This window comes from Papaver somniferum, unplaced genomic scaffold (genome assembly GCF_003573695.1).
Source record: "Papaver somniferum cultivar HN1 unplaced genomic scaffold, ASM357369v1 unplaced-scaffold_19, whole genome shotgun sequence".
Lineage (NCBI taxonomy): Eukaryota > Viridiplantae > Streptophyta > Magnoliopsida > Ranunculales > Papaveraceae > Papaver > Papaver somniferum.
The window spans coordinates 9,074,927-9,098,448 of NW_020628818.1; the positions used below are offsets into that span (position 1 = coordinate 9,074,927).

General features: G+C 36.0%; 1 protein-coding gene across 1 annotated transcript; it reads left to right on the top strand.

The window, feature by feature from the left end:
* Positions 1–21,967: 21,967 nt before the first annotated feature.
* On the top strand, positions 21,968–23,315 carry LOC113338383 (UPF0503 protein At3g09070, chloroplastic-like). The gene has a single exon (XM_026583816.1). The coding sequence runs from the start codon at positions 21,968–21,970 to the stop codon at positions 23,177–23,179; it is 1,212 nt and encodes a 403-aa protein (XP_026439601.1). The 3' UTR covers positions 23,180–23,315.
* Positions 23,316–23,522: the final 207 nt, after the last annotated feature.

The following is a 23,522-nucleotide window of genomic DNA, read 5'->3' on the forward strand; positions in this document are numbered from 1 at the left end:
TGACTGACTCCATGTCAGATGATGTGTGTCTGACTCACGCCAAGTTCACTCCATTTACATGGGTCAACTTTCATTGTTGATCCAATTTATGGGATCAACAATGGTAGTTGATCCCCTAAATTGGATAAACTTCTATTGTTGATCCTTTTTCTTTTATCAACTACCGTTGTTGATTTCCTAAATTGGATCAACTTCTACTGTTGGTTCTATTTTTATTTGGATCAACTATTGTTGTTGATACAAAAATATCTGAACTAGTGGTGGCGGCAGCGGCGACGATGGTGGCGGGACCGACTAGTGGTGGTGACGGCGACAGACTAGTGGTGGTGGAGGACTGTTGGTGGTGTAATGGTGGTGGTGAATGAGTGGTGGTGGAATGGTAGTTGAATGTTGGTGGTGGTGGTGCTCGTGGTGGTGGTGAAGTGGTAGAGGAAGAAATTTCTTCCATTTTGAAATAAAGAAAAACATTATATGGGTGAGGGTATTAAAGTAATATAATTTTAAATGGATAAGGTTATTAAAAAGTAGGCACATATTTATTGTTGTATAAGGATATATTTATTGTGTGTCAAAAGTAGGGACATATAAATAATGTACCCTTAATTTTTCATTTCATTTCTGAAATGTGGTACTTGTTATAGGACCTACGGCCCATGGGTGTGCGGCCCAACTAGAATCCTAAGGGTTTCTCTTTACATTATATAAATGATACTTTACCTATGTAATAGGCTAATCAATAGAAATCCTTCTCTTCTCTACCTCTTTCTTTTTCCCTTATTATTCTACTACAACACGTTATCATGCACGAAGCTATACCGCGGAGCTATCGGTTGATTTTTTTTTTGCATGGATGCGTTACCAGGTATTTCTTTTGAACAAAGAAATTTCGTTTCATAGTATATATAGGAATCAACGAAAACATGATTATCAAACATATAGATTTCACCGTTAGATTTTCATGAAAATTTAGTATGGTCAACCCTATTTACTCTGTTAAAATTTCAATCAAATCGGAATATGATGCAATCTCCAAATCATGATTTCAGTAGAACTGTCTTCGTTTAGAAAATCCTAATTATAACATCGTCGAAAAACCTAAGTTTCGTATAATTTTAACCGTTGGATTATTCTGTGGTTTTTATATACGATATATGTTATCCTCATGGAGATACTGTAAAAATTTCATAAAGATCCAACCATGGAAAGTACTCCAAGATACGTGATATTTCCTGTTGTGTCCACAAAAACGTGAATTGGAACAGTTAAACGGCGTCATTAACATCTTTTTATCTAGCCGTTGGATGTCTTTGAAATTTTAATATGTTTATTGAAACATTATGGTAAATCTACAGTAAAAACTCATCATGATCGGACTATGATGAATTTGTATGTCAATTAGAACCGTTGAAAGAAGAATTTTTTTAATTTTTAGGGTTAACGATATGTTTTGGGCTCATATGCTAATAGTTTCACACTTGTTATCAATGGGCCTGAATATTTCATATATAATGGACCATATATGTTTATATTCATTAAACATGACTTTGTCGACCCAATGGACCGGGTCTTGACCAAATAGTTGACCAAACTTTGACTAAATCAATTTCACTCTAATTTGACCTTTTGAACTCAGAAGTACTTGAGCACCACTAAAGAGTCTATGATGTGGAAGTTTGTGTACACAAGTACAATACTTTCTTCATAAAAAACTTCAACTTATAAAGATACACCTTTCAAAGAGGAAGCCATACCTTCAACATTTCCAAGGCGACATATTAACTTCAGACGATGTATTGCTTTGAAGGAAGTTTGTCGAATTTTCCCCAAACTTGAATGTTAAGTGGGATGTTATCAACTTGTTAGACTATAATGAGTCAACAATTTTGATAATGATATGTTGTAATTAAAAGCACACCTCACGTTTTGTGGAAAGAAACTCACAAAAGTTTCCATGAGTCAGAGATGTAATTCTAGCTCCCGTAGTAACGATACAAAGTAATATCTACCTATAATGGGACAAAGATGTAATTACGTCTCATACCAATGAGAGTTTCAAATCTTGGTATAAGCATTTTACTGAGAATGGTACAAGCGTTGTAATACTAGTATCATATATTAGTAGTTAACTACAAGAGATATAGGGAGTTTAAAGGAAAACGAACACACTATATTCTTGGAGAAGGTCATGCCTTAGATATCAACATTAATGGAAACAAGAAATTTGCCAAATCAATACACTTACCCTTTTTTTTTTACCTTTATTCAATCGAATTCGTATGGTTAGATTCTACATTTTGATCCTAAAATGTTGTCTTTGACATATATTTCATTAGCTAAAATAAAGAAACTTTTTTTTGCGAAGAATTGAGTTCATTGGCTGCACTTATGGAATGAAAAGTATATCATTTTCATGAGATTGAAATACTTTAAAGAACTTGAGATATACTCAAAAGTACTTGAGTTATAAGGATCATTCGTACATTATGATGAAAAGTATATCATCTTCATGAACGGTAACACTCTAAAGTAAATGAGATAGATTTTTTTTTGTTACGTAATAAGGTCACACCACTTATTACACGAAACTCTTAAGGAATTTAAATTAGTTGTTGAACTATTTCCTTATAATGTGACTACAATGATTGGATCATGAGCGAAGCAATGTTCAAATTTTGTTTCCAAGATGGAACAAAGATTAATAGTCACAGAAGCTCTATATGTACCGAGAGCTAATCACCTTGTTAAATTCCAAAGAGACCCATGCAAGTGGATATCATATGGAAACTCACAATGATGAGAATGTAATTGATTGCATATTTTATAGTCTCTAATATATTTGGAAGAAAATATATCTTAGAGAAACTAATGAGTCAATCTAGTGAAATATATAAATCACTATAGTATTTGGATTATTGAATCCATATTGACTTCGACGATGAAATATTGGGAATTGACTCATACAGACTTTGACATAACCATAAAGGAACTTTGGTTGTGACATGATGTTTCATTGTGAAAGTACTCATAAGTACATCACTGTGTTTGGGTGGATGAGACAACGGGAAAAATATTGACAGAATGCGAAGTAACAACATATCTCTCAATAAGTGTTTTCTAAAGAACTAGATGTACAACCCCCTTCCCGTTATGCTTTTAAGTAAGAGAGTATATCACTCATTTCACAAAGCTTTCAGTAAAATAAGACCGAGACCATCCTAAGATGCAAATGATAAAAAATCCATATTACAAAGAAAACGAGGTGATATTTGGAAAAATATCCACGCAGAACGCGTACCATTAAAGTGACTTATGGCTCTCGTGGATTTTTTGACATTTTGGACTAGTTATAGTTCCCAAGTAATGTTGCGTTTGGAAAACTACAAGCACACATTATACATGTAAGGACTCACCACCTCTTGTAAATGCTAGAGAGTATACATCAAAAGGACTTGATGGTTATTGCATGTTTAATAGGATCAATGTAGAGCATCCTATACCCTATGGTCTCGCAAAGGCTATCACCAAAGGTTACATATGGTTCCTAAGGCATGGTTATGCGTACATACCTACCTTTAACTGCTAGGGGAATATGCAATATCACACGCATCTTCACTTATTCATTTTAGACCCACAATTGGTCAATCATTCTTTGCATACCAGTTGGTAACTGGATATAAGCCTGACATTTTGTGTTCTTACGCATTTTTGGTTGCACTATATGTGTGCCCTTACGACTCCACATCGTACTATGATGTGTCATCGAAATGATTAAGTGATTATGTAGGATAAGAATTTCCAACAATTATCTGCATTTTAGAACCTTTGGCAGGAGATCTCTTACCGCTAGATTTGTGGGTTATCACTTTAATGAAAAAATCTTCCCGTCGTTAGGGGGAGATAAGAAAAAGTATTTTATAAGGGAACGACACGAATTGTCGTGGTGTGTTCCCACTGTGTCTCATATTGATTCTTGTACTCCACATATGTAAATGTGAAGCGAAAGAATAATCAATTTTCATAATGTACATTGATGTCGCTAAAGTGATGAGATAACACATACCGATCACACATATCGGCTGCAAACCTACCTGCAAGGTTACAAATCCTCAATAAGGGATATACACCATAGACTAAGGTGTTGCAACTACACCTAGTGGAAGTGTGATTGAGGTCGTGGATCCATAAAGGAAGTTGGAGAGACCACCTGGTTCGATCAATCCTCACCTAGAAAGGAACTAGGTGAGTAAGGCACAACTTAATTATATCATCATAAATCATCTCATAATATTGTCTCTGAATATGTCCATGAATCAAAATGGAGATTGCTCTGAAGTTTAATGATACCAGATAACAATGACATCCCTAGTGGATTATGAGACTGTGCACGAGTTAATGGAAAGATCATGCGAGCATACTGATGATTAATTTCATATACTCTTGCTTAAGGAAATAGAGAAACATGACATCGAACCGTACTCCTTGTTGCTTAATGTCAACGAATAGCATATTTGGCCTATACAATCGAGGTAGAACTTGGTTCTTTGACAAATATACAGGTATTTGGTGTGGTAGTGCTAACCAACCAAGTGTAAATCCTATTGGACCTACATGATTAATTTATCATAAAGCATAATGAGAAGAAAGAAGTCTTAAAGTATAAAGACCCGCCTTGTGGTGCAAGGTTTCTCACAAATCCCTGGAATTGTTTTGTAATGAACTTCATAGTGTTTGGCAACTCAGTTAGCTTGGTAATTTCAAAAGGAATTGAAATGCAGCATATGTATGTGGTTGTTATGTATCTCTGAAAGAATCAAGAGATTGAAGATATTTACAAAAGTACTTGATATCCTTTTGTTACTCAAATCAAGTGACTCTAAACCACATAGTGCGTTTACAGTTAGATAGAACGCTCACTTATGGATAGAAGCAATCAGGCGGATTTGGTATACCCGTCTAAGTGGCTATTTTATTTGGATGGGATATACAAGTAAGTTATTTTTCCTTGCGTATTCACAATAAAGTTCCTGATTTGGAATTGTAGCTACCTATGTCGATGGTACAGACGTGATGGGTACTCTTGATGTAATAAGAGATCTTACAAGATATTTGAAATCCGAATTTGAGATTAAAAATCTGGGGAAAGCTCGACCGAATACTGAGGTTGTGGTATATCGTTCCACCAGTTTTCATATGTCTAAAGTTGTCAAGCAATTTAATAAAGACATGCATCCTGATAGCACTCCCATGATTAGTCGAGGTTCAAATATAAGTAAGTGACCATTTCGTCTAAGGAAGATGACGAAGATGTGTTGGGGATGAAATTCCCATATATAAGTATAATATACACATTGTTGTACTTAGTATAGTAACATACTCAATTAAAATTTACATCTTCATGGAACTTGTTAGCTAGATATAGCTCATCGCCAACGCAACGTCATTGGGATGGTACAATGAATGTAATCATGTACTTAAAAGTAACCATTGACATGAGTTTTTTTTATCCTAGAAAATACATAAAAATGAATGTTGAAGAAACTGCAATCCAAAGGTTGTTGATTATGAAGGAACAATAATCTCTTCTCCAACGAAAGTAATCAGGGGGAGATATGTAGACTATTTTCTAAGTCATTACCGATATTCAGTTTCGAAAAGTACATGACTAAAGAAACTGTCTGGAACAATTCTGAAAGTAATCAGGGGGAGATGCCAACATCAGTGGGAGGATCCAATGATATGATGTCGACATATTTTACTTCTTGAAGCTGTGTTGTACTCTTTTCCCCTTCGATCGAGAATAGTTTTTCCCAAAGGGTTTTGTTACTCGACAAGGTTTTTAGCGAGACAACATTAAAAACATCAAGTATATTGAATGTTGAAGACATAGAGATCGCGTTGATATTACTGAAAATATACGAATCAAAGAAATGAAACGCGATATTCTCTTAAGCAACGTAGCTTCCAGAATCAACAACATGGTCTTATAAACATTCAAGTCACCAAAGTAAAGTGTGATAAACTCCTTTTGAATGCATTAGACTAATGAAAATTATCTGACGTCAGGGGAGCATCTAATGGTGTGTTGAACTATTTTCCTTCACCGAGGTTACTTTTTCCCACAGGGTTTTGTTACTCGGCAAGGTTTTTAATGAGACAACAACAAACACCGGGAATATAATTTTCCAACAAGGCTATTGTCTTTCCAACGAGGATTTTCTGCCTTAAGAGTTGTGAAGCAACTAGTCAACTTCAACTGAGCATAGTGATCATCTGCAACAGATTACCTTTACTTGCATCTATCACGTTGTACTCTTTTCCCTTCGTCAAGGTTTTATCCCGGTGGGTTTTCCTTGTCAAGGTTTTAATGAGGCAACATATATGAGTCCATCTATGTTCTAAGTTTGCTTAATATTGTAATATTTTTCTTTAGTTCAGGTTTTGTCCCTCTGGGTTTTCCTGACGAAGTTTTAACGAGACAATTAACTTAGACTCGTCGATCTTTGAAAATCGTATTGCATGTGATGAACTACATGTATAGTACGTGACAACATGTGAAGTACTACATGTGAATATATTTACCAAGGTTTTATCCTATTGGGTTTTTCCTTGTCAAAGTTTTAATGAGGCGATTGATTTCGGCACAAGTCATCAAGAAGAGGACGACATTTGAAGACCTACATTCGCACTACAGACGGAGTTCTATTGGACCACACAAGGGGGAGTGTTATAGGGCCTATGGTCCATGGGTGTGCGGCCCAACTAGAAGCCTAAGGGTTTCTATTTACATGTATATAAATGATACTTTACCTATGTAATAGGCTAATCAATAGAAATTCTTCTCTTCTCTGCCTCTTTCTTTTTCCCCTATTATTCTACTACAACAGTACCTTCATTTTACTTTTCATTTTAGCCTAATATTAGGTAAAAATGGAAAATAATAATAATTAAAGTATCACTTTTAATGAAACGGAGATCGTTCGTAACGAACTAAAATCTATAGATTCTTCAAAGTAATTTTATAGTATATCAAGTGGAGTATAGTATAACAAGTGGAGCCTTTGAACATTATATAGACAACATATAAAAAGTATATAAGCTCTTTTAATTTAACTTTAAATCATACTACCCCTGGTTTGACCACCTTTCTACCAGGCTTAAGCCTGAAATTGGTACATTAAATTTTGGCCCCACAGAACTAGGTAGTAAACAAAAAACGCATGTTGTGGGCTTTGGGGGTGGCTCCAACAAGGAGTAGCCTGCATGGGGCTTCAGCAAGGAGAAGCCTGCATGGAGCTCCGCTTAGGTTAGAACATATATGATCAAATCCTCTTCAACTGCAAATGACAAATTTAAGAAGGCATTAAGCATATTCATGCCGATGTCACCGTGGTATAGTGACAAAGTAGTTGGTGGCTAATACCAACGACCTGAGTTAGTAACTCGAAAAAGTAAACGAACACAAAATTCTTTATGGGAAAAACGGTGAAATATTACTAGGGGTGAAAGATGAATTCTCGCTCCACCTAAAAGATGTAAGAATGAGAAAAACAGTAAAAAAAAATGCAAATAAAAACTTCATTTTTACTAACTTGGATTAAAACTACATTAGGGTTTTCGGTTTCATCTTTTAAAAGACCAAAAACCAAGAAAATGAGTTCTTCTTTTCTTCTCTTAGTGTGAACAATTTTTTTACTTTCCATGTAGTTCCCTTTCTAGAGCACAACTCATAGTCTTACCACTTCATCTTGAAAAGATGGATTTTTTTTTAAAGAGACTCTCTTTTGCTTTTGCCACTCCTCTAATCCTTTGAACCCCCGCATACACATGTAGTCATGATTTTCATGCAATCTATATAGTCTTATATTACTAACAGTCACTTTATCACAAACTAATACAACCCTGAGCCCTATGTCTTTATCTTTTACATCTACATATATAGATAGATCAAATCGCCCCTTAACTTTGAAAATTCCAATGCATAACCATGAAATGAACACTGATACTAACCCTACAAACAACGTTTCAAAAATCAAATACCCACCAAATAAAGATCTCTTTGGAATATTTGTTCAAATCCCTAAGAAGGTATGCCCTATAAATGATCTCTTTCATATGTCCTTCACTAACATGCTATCACTTAGTCTTACACCACCTCATTCCTTTCTTGGGATTCCTCCACCACCTACTATCTCTAGCTCTATGATCATCTAATACTGTGTTTGTTGATTTGATTCTGAATTATGGTTTGTGATAACACTATGATGAATCTAAAGCTTATTAAATTCAAAAATGGGGGTTTTGTTTTATAGTGGGTTACTGATCATTATATATTCGGTCTAAGGTTCTTCTACTTTTATATATTTAAACCTAGAACTAATTGGCCGATGAAAGCCTTAATTGTAGTTGTTGCTTAAAGATGATCCACCATCAAGTAAAGAAAAATAATATGCACAAATCTCACATGCCATGAATAGTCTTCCTTTCTCATCCTATTTTTCTTTTAATCATGACCTTCTCCTTTTCCATTTCTTTTAAATCCCATTTGTTTTTTGTTTTAGTTTCTTTAAAATTTAAATTTTAATGAAAATGATACACGATACACCAGTAAACGATACTCCCTTTGTTCCAGAATAATAGGCTGGTTTCATCCGGCCAATAATGTAACGTATTCTGAAACGGAGAGTGTATCATTTAGCCAATGTAACATATTGGCTTTTCGACTAAATGACGAGCACACATTACAAAATATTTTCTAGTATGATTCTTTGTATGTTCATTTTGCAAAATATTTCGGTTATATATGGTATGGATAACACAATTGATTTAATTCTTTAGATAAGTTTTTTTGGATGACACCTTTAGAACAAGGCGACCGCAGCTCATGATTGTTGTCACATTCCACCAACTTGCGGCAGAATGGGTGCTGCCGTAAAAGTAGACCATTATTGGTCCCTCAAAAAAATTTACTCTAATCTTTTTACTTTTACATGATCGATCAAACTAGCAGTAATTTTTACTCAGAATTCATCGCTTCCTTTTTGGTGCAGGGTTAAAGTGTTTGAACACCTAGTCTCTTTATTCTTGTATTTACAGTATTTCTACAATCAAAATTAAACAAATTTATTGAGAATGTGACAAAACATTAAGAAAAGCAAGCTACTTACAATTCCAAAGACAATCTGATAAAAATACTAGCAGTATCACTGACCATATATATATATATATACAATAGAACTGAAACAAGTTTTGCCCTAAAGTAATCAAACAATTTGTTTCTTTAAGTGCATGCTTTCAAACAGTAAGATCTACTTTATATCTTCTTCTGTGAAAGAAGATTGATCTAACAGCAACCCGGAAAAAAAAAAGAAGAACAGCACCATGCTGATAGAGAATTGCTTTTGGTTTAGGGATCATCACACCATGGGCCATGCATGGTCCATGGCTACATGTAGCATACTGTTACTGTATACAATACTTGATTATACTTCATGATTTTTTATCAGTTTTTTATGTCATCTTACTGAATTTTCTATGTTAAACAAGATATGATTTCATTCTTCACGAGCACTTAAAGAAATATATATATATATATACACCGAGAAAGCACAAATATGTCTACAAGATCCTATTCCTATCAGCGGAGAGTGGAGACTTCTTTTTTGTGCATATGTGTGCAGCTTCCACAATAATTGGCAGTGTGAAAGAACAGTAACAGGCCTGACCCAAACTCAGAACAAAACACATAAAATATAATTTCCTCCGTATGAAAATACGTAAAGAAGAATATAAAACTGAGAAAAGAAATTTGATTCCGACTTTGACTGAGCTTTTTGGTTCTAAATTTTTGAAAACATTGCTCACTTTGCTTTAAGGCTATTCCATCCACCACAAGAAGAAAGTAAAATGGGTCTGGCTTGGGCTAGCTCTAGAATTTATCGTAGTAAATGGAATATGGGTAAATCTAGGATTGATTAGAGTTTAGGGGAATAATGATATCATGACCCGGAAACCAAAGAATCAGAAACCGTGCGTATGAGTTATGCAGTGATGACGAAATGAGGAGGGTTTTTCTTCTTCTCCTTTAGGTGAATTCCATGAAAATATTTTTACAGTTTAAACCCCACCTGAGAAAAAGTTCATCTAATAACCTAGTAATAATACCTCCCTCTTCTTCTTCTTCTTCTTCTTTTTCTATCATGAACAACTCAAAACCTTTTGAGTAATTCGAGTATATTTCCTGATTTCAATTTTTAAGAATAATGAAAGATAATCAGAAGAAGATTTAGTGTTGTTTTTAGCCATTTCATTGCCTTAATTTGCAAACCAACACTAAAATAATTCTGTGCGAGTTACTGGTTTTTTTATCAATAACAGCATGCATGCAAGAACTGTATGTTATGTGGATAAACCAGTTTCTATACTACTAGCAAAGTAAAATGTAGATTGTTTTGGATTGTTTGTTTTTCACTTGATCACTGTTGTGCGATTTCAGAACATGGTCCCGAGTTTAAAACGTGATACGGTGAGTGAGATTGATCAGATTATATGAACAAGGCGTGGCTTTAGAATATTTTTGGGAGTTGGATCATATGGGTGCTGTGGCCAGTGGGGACTTAAGGAACCATGAAGGAATTTTTCCCGACAAAACATACATATATTCATCATCATCAATCACTCGGAATCGATATCATATTATTGTTTTTTTTTCTTTCTTTTCTAAATTTTGTCCCTGGGCATTTCCATTCACAACTTTGGTACTGCACTTCCTACTACATTTAAACAGATGTATACAAAATTCTACCTGAATTCTCTTCTTTTTTTTCTCTGATCGAAAATAATTCAGAGTCCCACACCCAACAAGCATCGATCCGAACTCTCTCCATCAAACTTTTCTTTTTGATGAACATTTCAGGTTTAAAAAGCATAATTTTACAGCCTAAAAGAACAAATCAGATAAATCTGAATGATGGAGATTGGAGGAGAATGAATATGACCTTACAGGTTCACAGTAACTAATCTAAATTTACATGCTTGTTTTTGGGTGTAAAATCCTCAACCAGTGGAGCCCCGCGAATTCCCAAACATTCCCTATCTTATTTGAATCTCTATCGTCGGATTTCGTAGTTTTAGAACTTGCTCCCCACGTGGCGTTTATCTAATGGTAAGAGTATCTGTAAAGAGAATTGAGTCCCACTAGTGAGGAGTTTATGGGAGCTGTAGTTATGATGAGGTGCTTGTATGGAGTTGTCAATTCTATGATGCTGATAGCATTACATAATACCATCGGATTGCACACAACTTTCTCGTCCTAGTGTCTTTCAAGCGTGCTCTCTGTTTACTCTTTGGTATACAATGCAATGAAATCAAGCACATCAATAAACTAATTACGCACGGTTTAGGAATATTTTACCTCGCGTTTTTAGGTGTCACTCGAAAGAATTTAGGGGCCAACAATAAAACAAAAAAGGTCACCCAAAGGGAAAATGTAGGCAGTCCTTATCTCGCGTAATTCGTAATGGTGAAATTACCCTTATATATTCGGAGGATATGATAACATTGTTATCCTCCGATTGCAATCGGAAGCCAAAATATTTCCCAGACTTCCGATTGTAGTCGGTGCAGTATTAGAATGATTTGTGTTCATTAATCGGGAGTGTACACAGCCAGCCATGACCACTTGGTTCGTGTTTTGGATGCAGCGTTAATCGAGAGTTAAATATATTACAAAACCTACCGATTATAAGTTGCCCCAAATTCAAATTTTGAAAGCTACCATAATCGGTAGATATGCTAAATACAATACCTATCGATTATTGGTTTCTCCACATTCAACTTTCGTCAAATTAGCCGTTGGAGTTTTTGGGAAAAACAAAAAGAGCCGTTGGACCCTAAACCTATATGAAGAAACTCATATCTATCACCCCAATTGCACCAAACTCTTTCCTCTCTTCAGTTTTAATTTTCATAACAAAAAACATGGATATTGCTTTTGCCGAAGAAGAAGATTGTGCTATTTATAGAGCGTGGGTTGTGGTAACTGCTCATGATCATGTTCACAAGCTCCACAAATCGGAATCCGAAGAGCAGATATGGAACCGTATCTTAATGGTATTTGAGGCCTTAGATGGTAATCGAATTCGAAGATCATCAAATGACATTAAGATGAGAAAGAATGCGCTCGATAAGGAGATTGACAAACTTGAAGATGAGGAACGGTTTGTTAGGAACGCTTTTCCTTGGTGGACGTATGAAAAACGAGTAAGTATCTCTGTAACTCCAACTCACATTAACAAAAGTTAGTACTAACTTGTTACTCATTCGTAATTTCAGAGAAATCTTGCGGATCGCCGGTATGTGGACCTCTACGGGAAACGATTTGAACATGAAGGATGCTACAAAATCAAGAGGGACAATTTCTATGGTCACTGGAAGTTATGATCCGTTTTAATACTTTTATGGTCAATTAGGAATATGGATTTAGGTGCTTTTGACGAAATTGTAAGTTAAGGCCGTTTGAACTTTATGTAATGGATGTAATCGGAGTATTATTAATATAAAAACTAGCCGATTATACGAAATCGTAGATTATTTTGTTAAACAACCTACCGATTGTAATATTCGGTTATGTTATGAGTCAACTTTCTTTCCGATTATGGTGTTGTTTGGTTCCAGGAAACAGTTTTTTTTGTACTTGTAATATTCGGAGTATAATTTTTTTGTAAAGTTCTGAATGTACGATGGCCCAAAAATCAGAATTTGGAAAAATTTATACTTTTCAAATTTTGTCTTTGAAATAATCGGAAGTTAAATTAGTTACCAAAACTTCCGAATATGGGCTGTCTAACCTTCAATATTGGCCCTTGGAACCACCTGGAGCCATGGCGTGGTTTGTTTTGAACTTGTAATATTCGGAGGATAATTTTTTTGTAAAGTTCCGAATGTACGATGGCCAAAAAATCAGAATTTGGAAAAACTTATACTTTTCAAATTTTGTCTTTGAAATAATCGGAAGTTAAATTAGTTACCAAAACTTCCGAATATGGGATGTCTAACCTTCAATATTGGCCCTTGGAACCACCTGGAGCCATGGCGTGGTTTGTTTTGAACTTGTAATATTCGGAGGATAGTTTTTTTGTAAAGTTCCGAATGTACGATGGCCCAAAAATCAGAATTTGGAAAAACTTATACTTTTCAAATTTTGTCTTTGAAATAATCGGAAGTTAAATTAGTTACCAAAACTTCCGAATATGGCCTGTCTAACCTTCAATATTGGCCCTTGGAACCACTTGGAGCCATGGCGTGGTTTGTTTTGAACGTGTAATATTCGGAGGATAGGTTTTTTGTAAAGTTCCGAATGTACGATGACCCAAAAATCAGAATTTGGAAAAACTTATACTTTTCAAATTTTGTCTTTGAAATAATCGGAAGTTAAATTAGTTACCAAAACTTCCGAATATACCACACAAATCATTGTCATTTGAACTTGTCTAACTTAGTTACCCAAACAAATTTTCGAATGTACAACAAAAATCATTGTCATTTATCTGCTCTTCTTTACTTTACGACCGTGACTACCTCCCAGTCCTTTACGACCACGGGTTTGAGCACCTTCAGTTGGAGCAGCTTCAGCGCTCGAGTTCTTTTACCCGTCTTTGATACTGCCACCTTGGGCTGATGCCTCTTCGTGACTTTCTCCCCAAACTGGGCAGCATAATCTTCGTTATCCATATTATCAACTAGATCTCTAGCCTCTTTGATCTTCTCAGCTGGCATGGGATCTCCGCTCTTCAGGCATGCAGTTAACATTTTGGAAACACGCTTGAACCTATTCACCTGTTTTTTATACGTAATGACATAACATCAAACGGTAATTACCTAAGATTTATAGGAATATAAAATGAAAAAAATATAAGAACACGCACCAGTCTATCATAACCAGCTGGTTTGTCTTTGATGATACAATTATAACTTGAACCCGCCGCAGTAGTGTTGGATTTGATTTCACGGATAACCAAAGGATGTGATACCTTGTTATACCAACTCATATAGTCTGGAGAATTTTCATCACCTCGGGTGGTTCGTCTACCAGTGTCGATAATGAAGTCATTCCTCTTATCCCAGTTATCAAGAACAGTAGGTGGGCCTGTGTGAACAATCGTGAGATTATCCCAAGAGCACAACTCCAACTCCAATTTGTAGTAATCCCCCATTTTCTCCACAGGTTGCTGTTGTATATACCCGTGTTGTCGCATCACCCTAGAGGGGTTATACATCACATATCCGTGGGGTGCCACAACGGTCCAAAATAAAGGGACAAGTCCGACCGAACATTTATATGCCCACTGGATCGATCTTCCTTGTATGGATCAAAGCATACGTCCGAGGCCTTCAATTGGTCCAAAATCTCCCTCATGCGAATCAACTGCTGCTCTTTTGTCCTAGAACGGTTGTCTTCAAATATATACTTTGTTCCTCTAGGAGTACCTTTGCACCACCCCGGGTTCTCTCCGGCCAACTTCAGGATAGGGAAGTGGTCATAGATCCATGCCTATATACATAAGAAACCAAGTTTTAGTAAATAGATTGTGTATATTCGGTAGTAATTTCCAAACTTTATTTCCGATTATATAATCGGAAATAAAACTGAATACCTATCCGCCGAATACCAAACATTCGGAAATAGAGATGGATCATTTCCTACCGAATATGCGTCATTTGGAGTTCAGTAACCTATAGTTTTTCTGGCCTGTATATTCGGTAGTAATTTCCAAACTTTATTTCCGATTATATATAATCGGAAATAAAACTAATACCTATCCACCGAATACCAAACATTCGGAAATAGAGGTGGATCATTTCCTAACGAATATGCGTCATTTGGAGTTCAGTAACCTATAGTTTTTCTGGCCTTTATATCCGGTTCTAATATCAAAAGAATATTTCCGATTGTATATAATCGGAAAACAAAGTAAGTACCTAACCACCGAATACCAAACATTCGGAAATAGAGATGGATAATTTCCTACCGAATATGCGTCATTTGGAGTTCAGTAACCTATAGCTTTTCTGGCCTGTATATTCGGTTCTAATATCAAAAGAATATTTCCGATTGTATATAATCGGAAAACAAAGTAAGTACCTAACCACCGAATAACCAACATTCGGGAAAAGAGATGGATAATTTCCTACCGAATATGCGTCATTTGGAGTTATGGATATGCATCATATGTATTGTCTACTGAATAACTATAGAGTGAGTTATAGAGTTAAAGAAAAAACCTGCAATAGAGCCACATTCCCGGCAACTTGGCAGGTTCCTAGCCTCGAAGCCTTTCTCAACTCTTCCATCAAGAATGCTAGGCATGCCGTGCCCCAAGAATAGTCACCGACTTCATGGAGAGGATCCAAAAGTTGTATAAGGTTGGCGTCGATCCGGTTGCCAGAAGTATTGGGGAATATGACACATCCCAATACACAAAGGAGATATGTGGTGGCAGCGTGGTTCACTTGCTCATCAGTTAACGTTCCATTCTTTTCCTTCTCCAAGGTGCCTCGAAACATATTCATCAAAGCTGTAATGTTGATCTGTCTTGTTATGTAACTTGCGTGCCTCCTAAACTCTGCTGTTGTTGTCTCTTCATCCCAACCTAAGCACTTTTTAGTTAGAGCATAAAGTTGTGCCCAACTTAACTGCTTTGTGTAGTTAAACTTCACAGCTGTGCCTTGTTCGGGAAGGTTAAGAATCTGCACAACATCATCCGGAGTAATCGTCATCTCCCCAAACGGCATATGGAAAGTATCGGTCTCAGGATACATTCTCTTCATGAACGCCGATATGGCCACACGATCATGTTCCAACAATGCATTCTCGGCGGAATTAGCTAACCCCGAGTTGGCAACAATTGAATTGAACCTTTCACATTCACCGGATAAAGGCCACGCAAGCATTTTTGTTGGTGCGGCGGTAGGTTTGAGTAGACGGACCGCATCTTGATGATCCTATTAAAGTACATAAAAAAATCCTTAATACAAATATTACGATATAACAAATATTACGATATAACACATAGACAATACAATACATAGACAATACATTAATAAAAAATATTACATCGGTTTCGTATATTTCTCTGGACCATGAGTCTTTGTATCCAAATAGCAATTTTCCTCCATCCGCCGGTAGCCCAAGAATTGTGCCTGCTAGAATACCCTTCTTCTTCAAGTGCTGAGGGACAAGATGTGATGCTTTCTTAGCAATATCCTTCTTTACACCATCTTTTCCTTTTTTGGCTTTTTGGGTACCACTTGGTTGTCCTTCTTCTTCTACTATTGGCACTGGATCAACTGGTTCAATTTCATGGTGGGGTGTAACTTGTGGAGCAGTTGGTTCTGCACTTTGTTGAGCGGCTTGTTCAACACTTGGTTGCACCCCTTGTTCACTGCCTTGTTGTTCTACACTTTGTTCAGCACTTGGTTGCACTCCTTGTTGACTGTTTTGTTCTTGTAAGCTTTGTTGAGCACTTGAATTATCTTTGGCGCTCCTTTCCCTCCTAACACTAGCTGTCACTTTCTTCCTCCTTTCTCGACTTTGTCTAAACAACAAAGAAAGGAACAATATTTACAAACTATACAATCGGAAGACAAAGTATGGAAATATAACCCGAATGAACACATTCAGAAGTAAAAAGACACATATTGTTCCCGAATACAAAACAATCAAAATATAACTAAACATGTTTACAACCGAATATGCATCAATTGGAGTTCAGAAGCTGTAAATTTTTCATCCTACACAATCGGAAGACAAAGTGCACATCTATAACCCGAGTGTACAAATTCGGAAGTAAGAAGACACATATTTTTTCCGAATGAAAAACAATCGGAATATAACTAAACATGTTTACAATCGAATATTCATCAACTGGAGTTCAGAAACTCTAAAATTTTATCCTACACAATCGGAGGTATAAAACATTATATTGTCTTCCGAATAAATACTGGCCCCAAAATGGGATTTTTCCTATATCAGAAATTTTGAGATTTTTTCAATATATACATTCGGTAGTGAGTGTTCTTCCGAATACTCTGTGTCTACTTAAATATATTCGGTAGCCAAAAAATTCATTAAACTACCGATTATTAGCAGTTTGTATCCAGGAAGATATGGCCACCAATATTCGGCAGATAATCATCAAATCTTTCTCCCGAATACTGTCGATGTTCTTGAGAAATGAAGAACACGACTACATTCGGAAGTAAATGAGCATGAATATCGTCCGAATCTGGATAAATAACCGAAAACCCTAGAAATTTTTTTTCTCGATTCGACGAATTAAAGCGAAATAAACACCAAAAATGATAGATTCTTACCTAATTGGGGCCATTTGAAGTTGACGAAGTGTTTGACTATCGGAATCGCCACCACCGACTACATTGTCGGGTACTTGTTCTTCGCGTTCTTCGCGTTCTTCTTCATTTGCAGCAAGAATTTCTTTATTTCTTGCTAAAATCCCAATCTTTGGATCGATACCCCGAGCAACATTTTTGGTTCTAGGTATGTGGGTTTCATTTCCCTTATCCATTGTTTTATAAACGAATCGACGATGTTTTGATTTTACGATTCGCGGCGATGTTTCGGTTGAACGAGGAAAGTTTTTTTTCTTCCACAATCGGAAGATATGAAACTGGAAGAAGAAGAGTTGAAATGAGTAGAATTTTTTTTGATTTTGTTTTTATACGGTTTTACCAGAAGGGCATTTATGTAACTTCAATATCATATAGGATACCCCTTAACTAGAGTCTTTGGATGGGTATAAATTGATGGCCTCTAAATCCTTTTGAGTGGCCCCTAAAAACGCGAGGATATTTTAGAGGGTGTTTGAATACCTGAAGCAGAACTTAATCATAAAAATTGGAAGTAAAAATAATTTATTTGGCAAAACGTTAACATTTTCATTTCTGGGAATCATTCTCAAACTTAATCACAAATTTTATTCCAAACCTAAACTATGACTCATTTATGTCTTCAACCTAAAAAAATTACATTTAAGACGTATCTGAACGCATTCTTAAGTTTTTACATCTTGCTCAGAGAAGGTTCACATGATTTTCTCGGGATTCTTTTTTCCTGTAGGTTTAGCTGTGTTGTTCATATAATCGATTTCTTACTACGGAAAAAAGAAAACACGGAAACAAAACGAGGAGATGGTACCATAATTGTGGGGGCGTCGAACACAAAACTGGGGGATACAGAGACATAGACAGCAGATAAATACTTTGAGATCAAAACAAGGAAAAGAAGAAAGCGAATGAGGGTACGGTGAGATTTCTACATGGGAGGTGCATGACAAACATGTATAATTGTAGAGGGGTTAGATAGACAGAACTACAACTACTGCACTCATTCTGTGTAATGATACATGCATGTAGCAGCTGTAGCAATGTGTGTACTAACCCCAACAACAACTAATATATCTTTACCCCCTGAATCAACAACCAAAATAGATGATACGTTATTGTAATGGAAACTTGTCCAAGCCCGTTTCACCTTATTTGTACCCCTTGGAATTTTCTTGCTCCCCTTAGCTAGATGTTTGGCTCCACCAGAAAGACCAACCATGATCTTACGTAATACTCCCTCCGTTTCTAAAATAATAGGCTTGTCTGATCTGAGTATGAAAAGAAGTAAACCTAAGTAGAAATTTCAACCATCTAAAATACTTTTGGGTGTGGACTGTAGTGTGTGGATTGTGGGTACTAATCTGAGTATTAAATTTTCATCAAGTTAGTAAAATACTTGTTAAGTACAGTACTTATGGTAGGTCCAATGTATGAATACCCGCAAAACCCAACTTGGGATGTTTTAATGTTGTTTTTATTTCATGTTTGTGTTAATCCAGAGGAGGATCATTTAAGTCAAAACATAGAAAACATAAAATATAACGGGCAAATCATTTGGCACGTCCGATTAAAATTAATACACGATGATGATCATGTATCATGAGTATCATTTTTTGTTCCGTCTCCAGAATCACCAATTCACCATAGGCATCATTATGCTCTCCGATCTCAAGGGACGGAGCCATCATGGCATAGAGAGCAACTGCTGCTCCTTTTTCCTTTTCTATACCAAGTATTTTGACAAACAACAACAACAAAAAAAAAAACAACAACAACAAAAAAAAAATCATAAATTCACATCTCACTAATTCACTAATTCGAATTATATAGAAATCCATGTCACTAAAACTCCTCTATTGCAAAATGCCAATTTTTTTTGGGTAATTACAACGATTTCTCTCTCAAACTGGTTTAATTAGTTTCTTTTGTTGATCTTATTTCAAATTGGGAAATTATATGGGAATATAATGCACAATACATATATTTCGTCTAGATGGACCAGTAACACCTATCTGTATAGGTCGTATTTCACCTTTTTCTTTTAATAAAATCCAACCCTTTCTACCTTAGGGAAAAAAAATCAGTTTTTTCAGGATGTTGAAATCTTTTCCTTTTATTTATGTTTTCTGGCAATATACACGCACAAAAAAAATTCTGAAAAGATTTTGTATTATAGGAAAGAATCCATAAATTTATCCCGAGAGAAAGGATTGGGTACCCATTTTCCCAATATATGTCCAGTGATTGAGGGGCTTCCCAAACTACCATTGGATCTCCTTTCATGATAGATCTCAGGATATTTTGTTCTTAACACAGAATTGTTGAGGAAAAAAACTCCACTAGAACCGAAATTCCAATTTTATGGAATTAGTTAACCAAAGTAATATAAAGGTCATTAATCCATTGGTTCTTTTGGAATAACTCGGAGCAGCTTCCTATATTCTTAGTTATGAGCATTAGTTTCTCTTTAAGTTATGGTTTAATATTTTTTCTTAATGTTATAATATACATTTTTTATTTTTGTGTAATTTTAGGGTTTGTTTGTTTGGAGCTTGGGTTGTTAGTGTAAGTATGTCTTGAAAGGTTGAAGAAAAGAGATCAAGGCGTACCACCATTTTCAGCACGTATCTATGAGCAAATCATAGCATCATTAGCTTTTCCGACTTCAAAGTTTTGATCAGCTTCAATCAACGTCTATATACGTTCTCTGAATCCTCTCTTAAGGTTTATCTTTGATCTACTTTTAATTAGATCATGTTTCTATTCGAATGTTAGATTTAGTTTATGATCATGAAGTATGTTGCGTTGCTTTCTCATTTTAGTCTTGTCACTTTCTTTCTAGTGGGTTTCTTAAGTATGGATCACCATATGATCGACGTTTGTCTTGAATTTGGTGATAACCTTTTCAAGCGGGTTTCTTAAGTATGGGTCAATATATGATCGACGTTTGTCCCAACTTTGGTGATAATCTTTTCAAGCAGGTACAACGGCTCTAGCAAATTTTTCTGGTGAAATTTGTATGTTTCGGCCGACAAAATTTCTGATAAACTTTTTTCTGAAAGACATGATTTTCGAAAAGGAATTATAATATGTTTTAAGGTTCCAAGCTCTCTGATAGGTAAGCCAGTTTTACTTTTAATAGTTACTAATATAACAAGTCTCTCCCGTATGTAAGCTGGGGTAACTACTACTAGTAACTAGAGATTATGGGATATGCAATTCTATTAACCGAGATTTTGTTACTAAAGATTTGTCACTTGGTCCTGAAAATCATTTGCAGCGAATCCTGTTATAATTAACTTGTGGTGTCATGTAATTTGAAATTTGGTATCACGTAATTTAAAGTTTGGTACCTCCTTTGAGGTTTATCGTCGATTTAATGGCAGTTTTTGGTTATTGGGTTTGGTTTTAAGACCAATGGTGATGCTCTCCAACGAGGAAATTTTCATACTCCGGTGACGAAATTTTCATCAGTGATTTCGTTGAGGACGGAAATTTCATCACTAGGTACGAGAGAGTTGAGAAAATCACTCCTATTTCGGGCCCTCTGTCTAGGATGGGGTCGGGCCACACACATTTCGTATGTGGCCCATTTTTATTTAAAAATCCCGCATCCTCCAAATCCCGTTAATTGCTTTACATATGAGAATAAGTAGGAAAATGGAGATAAATAAAGATAAAACAGTTAGGTAATAAACAGTTTTGGAAAAAAAATCAACTTACACGATGTGCCAGCATATACAGAAGGGTTCAAATCGTTGAAGTATGTGGCCCTACTATATCTAGTTGCATAGTATTTTGGGAGCATATCTTTTTAAAGAAGAAAAACAAATAAAATGGTTGGAATTTAATTTTAAGAAAAACCACTCTTCCTCGATTTAATCGGATCTTATTCATTTGATAATCTTTTTTTTTTTTCTGTTGTTGAATTTTTTTGCTATTGTACTGTATTTTTACGGTAAAAAAAAAAGAGTATGGCCATATAGTATGTGAGTTACTTCATGTATGAAAAACTTGTTTGATGATTTTCAGTAATGTGAACAAAGCCAAATTTCCACAAATTCATCTAAAAAGTGTTGCAAAAATAAGAAAGATGAAGAAAAAAAGAAAAGGAAGTGTAATTACTTTTGCTTTTACTATGAATTTTTTTTACTTTACTAGAAAATGAGACGTTGGTGTTGAAGAAGAGAGAGACGAAAAGTAAGAAAGAAAGAAAAAAACACAAAATTAAGAAAAAGAAAAAGATAAAGAAAGAGAGAGAAGAGAGTGAAAAAAACAGGAACAACAAAAAAAGAAGAGAAACAGAAAGAAAACAAACTTAAAAGAAAACAAAGAAAGAAAAAGCACCAAAAATTCTTAACTCCCCCAAAGAGAAATTGTCTTTCTTTCTTCCTCATTGTTATTCTCTGCAACTCAGATTGAGGGGTTTCTCTAGGGTTTTTCTTCTTCATTTCCCTTGATCATCATCTCTGTAAGTGTTTCAATCAAACCCTAACCCCCCCCCCTTTCCTTGAATTCCTTCTCATCGCTCAATCACTCACTAGAAATGTTTGCTCACTGATGGAATATGAACAAAACCTGGAGGAAAAAGCAGAAGATGAAGAAGCGTGAGAATGGAAGAAATTCAGCATCAATGCGAGTTGAGACAAGAGCTGGGAGGAGGTTTAGGGAAACTCAGTCAGAGATTGCTGATTATGGGTATGGAAGGAGATCTTGTGATACTGATCCTAGGTTCTCACTTGATGCTGGTAGAATGTCACTTGATGCGGGCCGAATGTCACTTGATGCGGGTAGAATGTCGCTGGATGCTGGGAGGATGTCTCTAGATGCTGGTCGAATGTCATTTGATGATCCTCGACACTCTTGGGATGAACCCAGAGCTTCCTGGGATGGATATCTCATGGGGAGAATGTTTCCGAGGATTCCGCCTATGGTTTCAGTTACTGAAGATGCTCCTGCACCTGTTCATCGCATAGATAATCAAATTCCTGTGGAAGAACCCTTCACTGACGACATTACAATGGCATATCCTGGAGGATCATTTCAGACGAAAGATTATTATGCCGATTCCTTGAAAAGAAAGAGTCTCGATCGTTCCAACTCTGTTAGAAAAATGGTAGCAGAGGTTGATGAAATGAAGTTTGTTTCGAATTCTAAGGTCTCTCCTGCTAATATTGATTATTTCAATGTAACCAAGTTGGACAGGGATTCGAGGGAGTCTACTTCGAACTCTCTTAGAGATGATAGGTCTGAGAGCTTTGACTCATCATTCAGAGATATTGCTGGAGATCATCGAAAAGGGGGGAAGAAGTCTCGTCGGTGGAGCAAGGCTTGGAGCATTTGGGGGTTTATACATAGAAAAGGGGGTAACAAAGATGAAGAAGAGAGATACTGTAGAGGGAATGTGGTCGACCGCTCGTTTTCAGAATCTTGGCCTGAGCTGAGGAGGGACATAAATGAAGAAGCCAGAATGGGTTATAACAGGAATTCCTTCCGTAGTAATAGCAGTGTGAGCTGGAGGCATTCGTCATCTAACAATGGTGGTCTGTTTGGGAGTAGAAGGAAGAGTAGTGCCGAGACCAATGGGCATAGTAAAAAGAGAAAAGAAGAGTTCATGTTAGAACGAAATCGGAGTGCCAGATATTCTCCAAGCAATGTTGATAACGGACTCTTAAGGTTCTACTTAACTCCATTGAGGGGAAGCAGGAGGAATGGCTCAGTGAAGAGCAAGCCAAATAATTCACATTCTATTGCGAAGAGTGTTCTTAGGCTGTACTGAGGAAGAACCTGGTTTCCATTCTTACTTGTTTAATTTGTTGTTGTCGGTAAGATAAAAGTACATCATTTTTAGGGCCTATGTGATGTTGTTGCATCTTTCATTAATTCTCCAAGTAATAATAACATCAGAATTTCCCTATATCCTTCTGTTATTCTGTTCATTCCACCTTTTGTTGTTGGTGTTTTTCTGTTCATTCCACCATTTTTCCCTGGTTGAACTCTCTGGTGATTAAATTTTCTGTAGTGATCAGTGGTTTTATCAAATGGGAAGCTTGCCACACAGAATTATGTAAATTAGTCAACTCTTGTAAACTTTGCATCTCAGTACATTTTGGTACCTCTAT

What these genes read in the sequence shown, in the direction of transcription:
- LOC113338383 (XM_026583816.1), top strand. Translation starts at nt 21,968, where the DNA reads ATGAACAAAACCTGGAGGAAAAAGCAGAAGATGAAGAAGCGTGAGAAT.